Raw genomic sequence first — 12,200 nt, 5'->3', positions numbered from 1 at the left:
TTAGTGGTTTTCAACAGGATTGTTGTCCAGAATAAAATGGCCTGCACTATTTGCATACACTGAACTAATTATTTTTATGTCTCTGTGAGGAGAAAAGGTCAGAAGCACTGCTTTGGGTGTTGTCTGTTCTTCATTTCCAGTTTTGCTTGGATCAGGTCTAGTTATGGTTCCCCGTAGTCTTGCCAACTCTAGATGAAATCTTACATCGAACCACTTTTCATTATATCCAGTATTCAAATGATGAGAGAGAAACAGCAGTTCAGCTGCAGTTCTCATCCAGAGGAGAAGCAACACACAGCTCTCACTGGCCTAGAGCAGCAACTCCCAAACTGCAGTCTGTACGTAGATCCCCAGGAGATGGCCTTAACATGGTGGATTGGTTTCACCTAGTCTGGGGTGTGGCCTGAGACTCTGTATTTCCTTTTCGTTGTTGGGGGGAGGTAATTAGGCTTATTTATTTATTTATTCTTAGAGGAGGTGTTGGGGATTGAACCCAGGACCTCATGCCTGCTAAGCATGCGCTCTACCACTTGAGCTATACCCTCCCCACTGAGAATCTGTATTTCTAACAAGTTTCTGGGTGGTGCGATGCTTGTGGTTGGAGGATTGTGCTTTGAGTAACAAGAATCTCTGGAGTATTCATCTCCCTCATTCCAGTGGTCAGCAGGGAGTATATTAAACAATACAATCAGCAAAACTTAGAGGTATTTATAACCTTCTCATTTTTTTTCATTTGCAACCATACACACAGAAGAGCCGAGTGAACCCCTAAGGACCACTGGCATTTACTAATCTTATAATTTCCCCAGCTCCTGACCTTTCTGTTCCCAGAGCATTTTAAAGCAACTCTAGCCATGGTATCATTTCAGCGTGCACCTCTAGCAGATAATTGTTAAAAATATAATGACCACAGTGTTGTTATCACACAGAATTAATACGTATAACACAAAATTAACCATAATTTGGCAACATCACCTAATTCCTCCTTCCTATGCACATTCTCGGGTGCAGGCAATGGGTGGTCAGCTACTCCAGCGCCCCGACTCGCTCCCCTTAGCTGAACACCTTCTGTTGCCACGCTACGCGCTACTGGGGCGAACGTTCTTTGGGGCTGAGGGCTGAGCGCTCAGGTATGTTCCTCCCCAAACCGTATTTTCATTCACTCCTGGAGGAACTCTGCTAACAAACAATGGCACCAGCTTTCAGATCATTCTCTTTGACCCATCTTCCTGGGTCTCCTCTCAATCTGCCAGCCTTGAGGCTGGGACGGCAAACAGGAGGCCTGGCTAGTTACTGCAGGTTGGCAGCGGCAGGTGGCCAGGATGTAGACATTTGAAAGAGGAGAGGCCTGGGGGATCAGGCTTCCCAAACTGTTCTAGCTTCTGCTTCCTCTAACTTTTCCCAGATGTCTTCCCAGTGCCAGGACCTCCTGCGTTGTAATCAGTGTGTTGACGGGGTTGTGAGTGGATCCGTCTCTCCGCCTCTCCAGTCTCCGGCTATAGGCACAAGGGCTCCCCTTCAAGAAGGACCACACGGAAGACTGTTCCTGCCCTGCCATCGGGCCACCTGCCGGCCTACAGTTCGTCTCTCCCGCAGCCTATTCCTGAAGCAGCCAGCACCTTCAATCCCCACATATTCCTACCAACTCCCAAGCCTCTGGCAGTCCCTGAACCTCAAGAGACAACACATGGTTTCCTGGCCAACTGCTTCCCCACCAGACAGCAAGGGTGTCCAAATCCCCCACCTAGACACGGAGGGCGGGCCTCTGGGCCCCCCATCCCACCCGGCTCAGTGGCATCTGTCACGGGAGCTCTCACTGCGACACGCACTTTCTAGGGTCAAAATCTGGTGTTAGTCAGGGCCCTTCTGCCTGTGTGGGCCAAAATCAGACTCAAAATTGCTTCAGTGAAAAGGGATTTATTTATTTATTGGGAAGGTGTGGAAATCTTAACGAACAGCCTGGTCTCAGAAAAGACAGAGGGAGACAGGGCTTCCTCTCATCTTTCCTACCTCTTCTCGTCTATGAGACTCCAGAGGGGCAAGAAATGTGGCCCTCACAGCCCTGAGCTTCAGGCCTCACAGCAGTGGCCTCAGTGCTGACAACGCGTGGCACTCCCTCGGGAGCTGAGCTGCCTGGTTCTCAGATTCCCAGGTCCACCCCAGGCCCATGAAGCCCGGACACCCGGGGGGTCGAGCTGGGCCTCAGCTCTCCAGGTGACTCAAATGTGTACCAGGGCCAAGAACTGCTGCATTATAGCATCAGGCACCCAGACAGGCTCTTTGGTGGTTCTCGTTCATTGTTTGAGGGGCAGGGCCCTGGTGAGCCCGGTCAGGCTCAGGCCCACCCCCTAGCTCCTGACGCGCCCCATGTACCTGCCACCGTTGCTGGGCCAGGGCAGCCGTGGATGATCCCACAGCAGCTCTGCTGCCTGCTCCTCCCTTCCCACCCCTACCTGCTCCTGGGGAAGCGTGTGTGACAGGCATCTTATCTGATGGGAGAAGGCTGAGCTGTGTCCTCGGGCTTTGGTGGTTTGGTGGGACAGGTGGTGGAGGCAGCCAGAACAGAGCTGGCTGAGGGGGATGGGGAAAGGCAAGGGACAGCTGGAGTCAGCTCTTTTCAGCCAAGGGGAGAGAGGGCACTGTGGCCAGAGAGAGTCTCAGGTCCAGGGAGGACGTTTGGGGTGGGAGAGGCCTGAGCACGAGGGCAGGGGCTGATCTGGGGTAATTTTCCCTACATTCCTCTCAGTTCTATTCTAAGGCAGTGATATCTGTCCTTTAAGACCAAGAGCCTCTGCGTGAGGTTGGAGCTTCAGCCACTGTCTCAGGTAGCTTCAGGCCACCCCATCCCTCTGTCGGTTCCCAGGCTGGGATGCAGCAGGACCTCAGTAGAATAGAGAGGAAGAAGAGCGGGTGTGGGGAAAGTGGCAGCACTGTGGTGGGGAGCAGAGCTGGGGGCTTCTGATATGCCTGCAAGGCCCTAACATCCTTCCCTCTGGCCCTCCTCCCCGCAGCGAGCTCCTCTAGTGTCCCCTCACCGGGCTCTGAGCCCCAGCACCCAGAGGGAGGGCCTCCCAGGGACTGTCCCCTCCCTCAGCCAGGCTCCAGGGGCAGCCAGAGTAGCAGGGGTGGGACTGTATCTTTCCTTAGACCAGGGGACCCCTGACCCTAATGCAGGGCCAGGCCTTGGCAGGAGGGGGTGTTTCCAATCAAGGGGTCCTGGTGCAAACCCAAGGACAGTTAGGGAGGTTCCTGGGTAGGGGCAGGAGCCCTGACCTGCTGGGATGTGCTATGTAACCCACTCTGGATCTCTGTCTCCTGTCTCCCCATCTTTGTGCCCAAGGACCCCAGGGACCAGCTCTGACCTCTCTGAGCTAAGCCCCACCCTTGCCATACCAGGGACAGATCAAATGATACCACACTTGGGGCTGAATGCTCAAATCTCTTTCCAAAAAATACCAAACACACAGTCAAAGTGTGGCAGGGGGACAGAGCCAGGCTGGAGACATGGACATTACACACCCAGGGGGCCCTTGGTGGAGGCGGACAATTTAACAACTGGTCTGAAAGTCAAAAGAGAGGAGAGCTGGTTAGTAGGGTGAGCAACAGGCAGTGGAGGGAAGGGCAAGGGCTGTGGGGTTCAGGCCCAGACCCAGGGACTGGCCAGTATGGCTCACAGCAGCCCTGCTGCGACCCTTTTCGGAGGCAGGGATGACATGGTCTGGCTTGGCCATTTATGTGGGTGTCCATGCAGCGCTCAGCCTACGGAAGAGCCTGAGACCTGAACTCAGCCAGCCGGGCTGTGTCTCTTGGTCTGTCTGAGCCTGTTTGTGTGTGACTTGGGGACATTCGTCATGCTGGCACTGCCTCCTCCACGGGTTGCTCTGAGGAGCCCGTGGGCCTGGGGAGGTGATGGGCTCCAGCTACCCAGGTCGTCTTTATTGCTGTGTCCTTGGGGCCCGGCACAGAGTGGACACTCACGTTGCCCTTCAGTGAGTAACTGAGTGGCCAGTGAAAGGGACAGCAGCCAGCTAGTGTCCAGAACCCCGCTGGTGCCCATGACGGGGTGCAGAGAGGTCCACGCCTGGACCTGGACCTGGCAATGTGAGTGTGCCTGAGGGCTGGGGCCTGCCTTTCACAAACTCTGAGTGTCTGGGTCTGTCTCAGAGTGCAAAGTGGGCGCCTATACTGGGGACAAGCTGCTCAGAGCCCTAACCGAGCTGGGGGGACACCCTGTGCACTCTTGGCCCCGCCCGGGTTGCTGCAGGGGCCGATGGAAGCTGGGCGGGCTCAGACGTACTCTCGGGCGGCGGCCGACGGTCCAGGCCGGTAGGGCTGCGGGCTGCTGTTGGATCTCTCCGGCTCCGGGCATGTGCAGCAGAGGAAGGAGCCGCCCAGCATGGCCAGGCCGGCGGCAGCCCAGCCCACGAACAGCGCCGGGCCAAACTCGAACCTGCCAAGGGTGGAGGACGCCATAAGGTGCGGCTGCGCCCAGGGCCTCGCCTCCATCCTCCCCAGGGGCTTCCAGCCTCGGGCTCTCCCAGTAATTTGGGATGAATGCTCATCCTTCCTCCCACCCCTGCCGCAGCACATCAACACCGCCCAGGGTGACCCAGGACCAGGGTGGCTCTGCTCCACACAGCCTCGGGCCTCTGTGCTCCTCTGGCCAGTGGAGGGGGTGTTGGGGGACAGCCAGGTCCCGTCGGGGAGGGGAGGAGCGGGGAAGTCCTGCCTCCTCTCTCAGTCACCGTCTGGCCCACAGAACTCCCTGCGGGGCTCACACTGCCCCTGGGGGAGACCGCTCTGCCTGACACTCCAGCTTCTCCACCCACAGGCCCTGCGGAAGGCCAGCCCCGTCCCACGGCAGTGCCTGGGTCTCCCCACCTCGGTGCCTTTGCACCAGGCGCCACCTGCTGGAGCGTCCAGCCTTCTGCGCCTCTCCCTTCAGATGCCACCTACTCCTGCTTCCCTGACCCCTCTGTTCTCACCGCCTTGCGCTGACTCTTACTTGGTGGCAGTTCAGTCCCTGCAGAGCACCTCGAGGGTGGGCAACATCAGATTCATCTGTGTTCCCAGGGCCTAGCACAGGGCCTGCAACCCAGGTGGCCTTGGGGTGTGATGAAGGGACAGGGGCTAGTGCCAGTCTGGCATCTCTCAGCTGAGCTGCCTCTTACTTGGCAGGTTTTCATGGCTAGAGCTGGTAGCCCAGGGAATGAGCCTCAGGCCTGAGGTCTCCTTTTCCTCCCCTCTCCACACTGCTGCCTCCTCCAGGGAGCCCTCCCAACTGCAACAACCCAGGCATCTCTTTTCTCATCTTCATTCCACCCCAGGGCCCAAGGGATGTTGGGATGTCTGGTATTGAGACTGTCCCATTTCCTGCTCCTGGCCAAGATGAGCGGTAAGGGAGGAACCAGGCCCTTCATAGTGCCCCCTATTTAGCCCCCACCCCCTCTGCCTTACAAGTCCTGACCATTCTAGTTCCAAAATATCTCTGAGCCTACTCTCCACTGCTAGCCTCTGGCCCCAAGATCTCTGCTCCAGACCTTTGCAATTGCATCTTAATGGCCTTGCCCCTTCTCTACCACTCTGCACACCACAGCCAGAGAGATTGTCCTGCCTTCCACCCTCGGATGGGGCACAAAACCTTCCCCTTTGCAAATCCTTCAGCCATCTGCCCTTAGGAATTCTCTAGCCTCATCTCTCTGGCTCAAAGTCATAGCGCGTCCTGCAGGAATAACAACTCAGGCGTACTGAACGTTCTCCAGGGCCCAGGAGCTGTGCTAAGTCCCTTACCTGTATCGCACAGAACCCTCACAACCATGCTGAGCTGTGTCCTCGGTCCTAGCTGCAGTTTACGGGGAAGGAAACCAGGCACAGAAAGATTAAGGAATACAGCCAGCCCATGCAGAGCTGGGATTTAAATTCAGAGCCAAGGCATTTAGCTCCTGGGATGGCCTCCATAGGCCTCCTGCTCCTTTGGAGGGCCCAGCCCCACCCTGCCTGCTCCCTACTCCAGACAGCTTCTCAGTGACAATACTTGGGGCTCCTCCAATTTCCCCCTCCAAGTGCCCTGCTGGACAAAGGCCAGTGGCCCCAGAGGAGGTGGAACTGGAGGCCCAGCCTGTCCCCTGGCCCAAACCATGCCCTGGCACTCACCTGGCATTGACAGGTGTGCTTGGGTTGAAGAACTCCTGGGTCACCAGGGTGGCATACCATGAGACAGCCGTCAATGTGCAGAGGCCTAAGGACAGGGGAGGGGGTCTCAGCTCTGCTCTGGCCCCCAAGATGGGACTACCTGCCATGGTCCAGATGGTGGAGAAGGAGCCAGAACACTCACCTGCCAGGAGGAAGAGGGCGCCCCCAGCTATGGCAATGCGGCCCTTGGTGATGGGGTTGCTGTCTCCAACCCGGGTGCACTTCATGCCAACGACACTGAGGACCATGCCCACGAAGCCCAGGAGCACGGCCACCACCATCAGGGCTCGAGCTGACTGGATGTGACCTGGGTGGGGTGGGAGGGACTGAGCCAGTGGTGGGAGAGGGGGGTGGGTGGGAGGAGCCCCAGATGGAGGGGCTGGAGCTGGAGTTGAAGCATCTCCTGGGCTGCCACCTGCCCAGGCGTGAGGTAGCCACTGGCTAGGTGTGAGGGGCTAGTGACGGCAGGGTGTGAAGACAGGATGTGAAGCTGAGCCTCACCGTTCAACCCCACTGTTCACTCCCCCCTTGCAAGTTCTTCTGGGTAGTGTGTGGTGACAGGGTGGGATGAGTTCTCTCATCTGCCACTCTCTGGCCAGGGGACTCCCTTTGGGGCCTGGCCCATCCCTCCCAAGCAGCAGGGGCAGCTTTTCCTGAGGCTTTTCAGATTCAGCAGAAGGAGGAGCTGTGGGTGTCTGAGGCCTTGCTCAACCCAGGCTGGCCCTTGGGCAGGGATGCCTCCCTCGTTGGCCATTCTGCCTCAGGTCACCTTCCCTTCTGCCCTTTGAGTCACCTGGGGTTGCTGTACGCCTGCTGCCGGGCTCAGTCCTGGGCCTGGGGTCACCGCAGAAGATCTGGATCCCTGAGGGAGGCCAGATGACCTGCCTGGTCTGGAGTGGCAGGGGCCATGTGACAGCAGCCCGGCTTAGGCTTGTGGAGACCAGGGCAGAGGTGGGGTGGGCCAGCCCCAGGCCAGGGGAAGAGCTGCAGTGGTGCCTGTTTACCAGTCAGGCTCAACTCCACATCCCAGGAGGAGGAGAGCTACCTGTGTGTGCACATGCATGTACGTGTGTGTGCTCTCACACGTGTGCGGAGGTGCACCTGAGTGCCCGCATGCTTGTCTATGTGGCAAGGAGGTGTGTACACACAGTGTGTCTGCACAGAGTGTGGGGAGAAGTAGAGAGAAGGGGCTTGACTGAGCCCCATCTGAACCTTCCAGAGTCCTCTGAAAGTCAGAGAGCTCCCCTCTCCAGATGAGGACAGCAGAACACAGAGAAGGGTGGTGACTCCTTCAAGGTTACAGTGGCAGAGCTGGGATCTGGACCCACGGCTGCCAGAACCTGAAGCCCCTGTCCCCAGCGGGGCACCAGGCTGGCCTGGCTCTTCCTGAGTGCCTGCGGGCAGGGGCTGGAGAGTGGAGCCCAGTGCAGATGGCCGACTGTGGGAAAGCTTGCCCCCACCCCTACATCCCACCTGCCCAGCCCAGCGGGCACGAGGCCTACCTTCCAGGGCGAGCAGCGAGTCGTAGAGCTTGCACTGCACCTGGCCGGTGCTCTGGGAGGCGCAGGACATCCAGAGCCCTTCGTAGAGGCCCACGGCGGTGATGATGGCGTCACCTGCGTAGGAGGACTGCTTCCACTGCGGGAGGGCTGTGCTGGCGATGATGCCCACCCAGCCACCCAGGGCCAGGAAGTAGCCCAGGAGCTGGAGGCCTGAGTTGGCCATGGCCCAGGGGAGGGGGCTGGGGATTCCAGGGCTCAGGGCTGGACCAGGGTCCCTCAGGGGACCGAGGTCACGACCAGGCGAAAAGAGCAACTGGACTGAGGTGCAGCAAGTGGTCAGAGGTTGAGGCGAGGTGGCAGTCCTGCAGTGGCAGCAGCAAAGGCAGCCGCCCCAGGCTCTAGAATGCAGGGGGAGGCCCAGGGGATGGAAAGGCCAGGGGCCCGCCCACAGTGGCCGCCTAAGCCAGGGCAAGTCCCCAGCAAAGCTCCTGCCCAGCCCCCTGGGGCTGGGGGTGGGGGTGAGGCGTGGCCAAGATGGGTGCCCCTCCCCAGGGATAGAGAAGGGAGGGGCTGGGAGGAGTGACCCCATTGGCCCTCAGGGCCTTTCTGCTGGGGAACCCCCTTTAGGAACCTGATACAAGTGCCCTAAAATTCTCCTAATTCCCACCCCAAGCACCAGCCCTGAGATGATGAACTTTGCTTTTGCACAACTGAGCTGGCCCATGGGGTTTTCTGTCCTCTGACTGTAGGATGGAAAGAAAATGGAACTCCAATTTGCAAAAGGTAAGACTAGAATTAGACATCAGGGGGAACTTTTTGGGGAGGGCTCTGAGGTCAGCTGGGCTGGGGAGAGGGTGTTGGGGAGAGGGGGTCCTGGGTACCTAAGGGTCATGTGTATTGAAAACAGGGGAGGGCCAGACCCACTGTGGGGTCTGTTTGAGATCTGAGGAGGACAGAAGAGGGACCTCATGAAAGCTGGTACAGAGCTGGCTGCCAGCCAGCAAGGAGCCTGGCAGGGAGGTGGGAGATAGCACCAACCTTCTGGAATTAGCCTGAAAGAAGGCAGACTGTTCAGCCTCGTTAATCCCCTTGCTGGCTGGCTTAGCCGCTCCTGCTGGGGCCGGAGGCTCGGGGCCCTGGCTCCCGGCTCTGGAACAGCCTTGTGGGGAGCAGCAGCCTCTGCACATTCCTGGGGTTCAGGCTGCCCCCTCCTAGCGCCCCACCTCCCCCTCCTCTCTCCCGTCCCAGCCTGGCCCTCTGGAGCAGGGGAATGTTTAACTCTCCTCGACCTCATTAGCAATCCCCTCACGTTCAGTTCAGCGTGGGTGCAGGGGAATGTCACAACCCCGCTCCTGCTCCCGCTCCTGCCAGCCCCCCGGCCGCCCCCTCCAACCCTGGCGGCCCACCAGCTTCTCCCTGACGGACTGCGCAGGGACAAGGCAGGTCCTGCTGATGACCCTGGCCTGCTCGCCCCTGCCACCGCCCAGACCCCCTCCGGCAGGACAGCCCCCCTGCTCCCGCGCATTCTTCACGTGGCTATGCAAATGAGAGGGTGCCAGGCGCTGCAGACAATGCTGCCCTGTGTGCCCGCCCAGGATTGGGCCCTGCCATGGCCTGTGGCCCGGGGCTGCGAGCTAGGGGAGAGGCCTGCCTCGAGGGGGCAGTGGGCACTGCTGGGTCTGTGGTTCCCCACATCGGCTCCCTCTCCCCAGGCCCTCAGTGCTGGGGAGGCCAGAGCCACGTGGACCTGTGCACACACACACCTGTGTCTCCCAAAGCCAGCGGGACCTAGAGCCTTTGCACAGAAGTCGGTCTTGAATTCCAATTCCTCCCCGACGGACAGGGAGGGACTGTTTGATGTGGGGGAGCAGAGGACATTGCCGGATCCCAGAGTGGAGACTCACTGGGAGCTCCCTTTCTAATCCTTAAGGTAACCCTTCACAGATAAGGAGCGAGACTGAGAAGTGACTTACCCCAAGCTGGGAGGTGCGGGGGCCTGCCCACTCCCCACCTTTCTCAGGAGCTCTGGGGGGCTGAGACTGAGCTGGCTGTGGTGCCTGTGTCCTCACCTCTCCTGGGGCTGCCACGGAGTGGGGGGAGCTGCCCTGTGCCTGACGGGGAGCAGAGTGCCTGCAGGTGGCAGCCACCTAGCACAGGTTATTCCCCAAAGGCCAGGTCTGTCCTTTCCCAGTGGGGTCTTGACCTCTTCTCCCAGGCTTTCTTCCATAGGACTCTCTCTGTAAGGAGGATTCAGGGCTCACTCTGGTCCTCAGGAATACCTGGGTCAGGTCTCTGAGCCTCAGGACCTTCAAGGCCACGTAGAAATGGAGTGTCAGAACCACACGGGCTCTCGAGACCATGGACTGCCACTCCCTCCGTTGACAAAGGGAGCTGAGAGCCAAAGAGAGGAAGAGAGCTGCTTAGGGTCACACAGCTGCCCCCGGGGCCTGCATGCCCCTCCTCGCGGGTACCCCCAGAGCCCACCCCCACACTGGGGACCCAGAGCCACGTTATGATCCAGGACAATGCTCACATCTCCCTCAGAAGCTCCTCTGTGTATCCCTTCTCTTTGTTATTTGAGGGCTTGAGTCTGTTCTACCCAAACATCCTCTCCTACTGTGATCCACCCCCCACCTCAGTATTCCAAAGCCCTTGGAAATTCAGATCCGGCTCCTGGAGTGGAGCTCCTGAACCTGGTGTAGCTTCTCCTCCTAGGGCTCCTACTGCCCCAGTGGCCCCTGCAGTCCAGCAACTCCCAGGCATGCGGGGAGAGCGGGAGGGCTCAGGGACCCGCCACAGCCTCTGTTAAGAGCTAACTAGAAACCGCCCTGGTGTGTCACACTTCACTGTTTAAAAAGTGCTTTCACTCACATTACAAGAAGCTTAGGGTACTGAAAAGCTGTGCGATGTTAGGCAAGTCCCTTAGCCTCTCTGGCCCTGATTCCCCAACTGGAAAATAGGGGTAACACCCCTCATCTGTTGGGATCGTGAGGGAGTTTACAAGGCTCAAATGATGGGTGAGAAGTGTTTGTGGAAAACCTAATACACTGGAAGAAATGAGGCTAATGAGAGCTCTGTTCCAAAAAGGCTCCCTCCTGAGCGGGTCTCCCCCTTGTGTCTTCTTACCCTGAGTGTGGCAACTGCCCCTTAGTAGATATGTGCTGACCATGGACTGATTGCTGTGAGGATGACACGTTTCTGCCTCCCTCCCAATGAGACACTGGAGTCCTTTCCCTGGTCCTTTCCCATGGCCGGTCAGGAGGGTCTGATTCACTTGGTTACTATCCGGCACATTCTCGGCAGCCACCACCTGAAACATTGGAGGCTCAGGAGGTGGTGCTGGTCAGACTCCCCCCAGCTCCTGGTCTGACTGCTGTGGAACCCCAGGCTTGGAATGGAGAGGACTTGCCTTGGGCGGCACAGCCAGAAAAGAGCGCAGCCAGCAGCGTGGACACACTACCGTCCCGCCCATGCCCTGATCTGGGATCCATAATGCTCTTTGCGTATTTCCTTTCAGAGCACTTGGTGCATTGTTGGCCTCCTTCCAGAGGACTGAAAGTGTCTCTAGGCCCTCCTACTAGCCCAGTTTTTGTGTCCCATGCTAACCCAGGGCGAAGGCATCTCTGCAGCAAACATGGCCATTTGGAGGTGCCCTCTCCTCACAGGCTCTCTCTGGCATCCCTGCTGAGAGGTCTGCCCATCCCCCTGCCTGGGGACTGACGTCTTCCCCATTCACATCTTCCCCAAGTTTGCCAAGTTGCCTCCCATCCTCTCTAACACTCCCATGGCTGCTCTTCCTTCGTCTCAAGCAGGCTTGCCCACGGCTGACCTGCCCTGGCACGTGCATACACACGGGTCAAGCAATCACAGCCGCATCCCGGCCCGCCCCCACCATCACCTCCTGCTGACTGGGGGGGGGGGGGACTCACTCGCTGTAATTACATGCACTTATCCCGGTTCAGTTCCCTTTGAAAAACGTTTGGCCTTTCATGAACTAAACGGAGACAGTTAGCTGTCTCTATGTGTTTAGCATATTTTGAAATTGTGAAGGTCATCTGCCTTGAAGTAGAAACTGCTGGAAGACCTGAATCGGGCTGACAGAGTTTTCTGTAATGTTGAGTGACTACTATGCGCTAAGCCTCTCTCTGAGCGCCCCCTCACTGATGCTCTCAGCATCCTGGGAGGTAAGGACTGTAATCTCATGTTACTGGTGAGGAAGCACACTCGGGGGTCACACAGCACCCAATGCTGGGAGTGAGAGTCTAGCCCAGCTCAGCACGTGTGTGAAGAGGCTCATGCTCTTTCCATGAACGTGGTGCTCCCTCCCTATGGCGAGTGGGTCATCCAGACAGGACAAGGGATCAGCACAGTGACAGTCCCTATGGGATCACTCCCACGAGCATACACACATGTGCTGTCTCCCAGCTTAAAAAACAATCGTTCCTTTACATCTCCCTCCAGCTCATCCTGCCCCCATGCAGAGCCAAACTCCTAATTGTCTACACC

The 12,200-nt window shown here is 58.1% G+C and overlaps 1 protein-coding gene across 1 annotated transcript; it reads right to left on the bottom strand.

The window, feature by feature from the left end:
- Positions 1–3,426: 3,426 nt before the first annotated feature.
- On the bottom strand, positions 3,427–8,903 carry CLDN19 (claudin 19). The gene is made up of 6 exons (XM_031464937.2): positions 8,733–8,903; positions 7,695–8,437; positions 6,335–6,499; positions 6,154–6,238; positions 4,298–4,450; positions 3,427–3,560 (listed from the first exon to the last, which is right to left on the bottom strand). The coding sequence occupies exons 2-6, from the start codon at positions 8,281–8,283 to the stop codon at positions 3,512–3,514; spliced, it is 1,041 nt and encodes a 346-aa protein (XP_031320797.2). The 5' UTR covers positions 8,284–8,437; positions 8,733–8,903; the 3' UTR covers positions 3,427–3,511.
- Between the last annotated feature and the right edge of the window lie 3,297 nt (positions 8,904–12,200).

The sequence above is a fragment of the Camelus dromedarius genome, chromosome 14, assembly GCF_036321535.1.
Source record: "Camelus dromedarius isolate mCamDro1 chromosome 14, mCamDro1.pat, whole genome shotgun sequence".
NCBI classification, from domain to species: domain Eukaryota; kingdom Metazoa; phylum Chordata; class Mammalia; order Artiodactyla; family Camelidae; genus Camelus; species Camelus dromedarius.
This window is presented reverse-complemented; position numbering and strand designations above follow the sequence as displayed.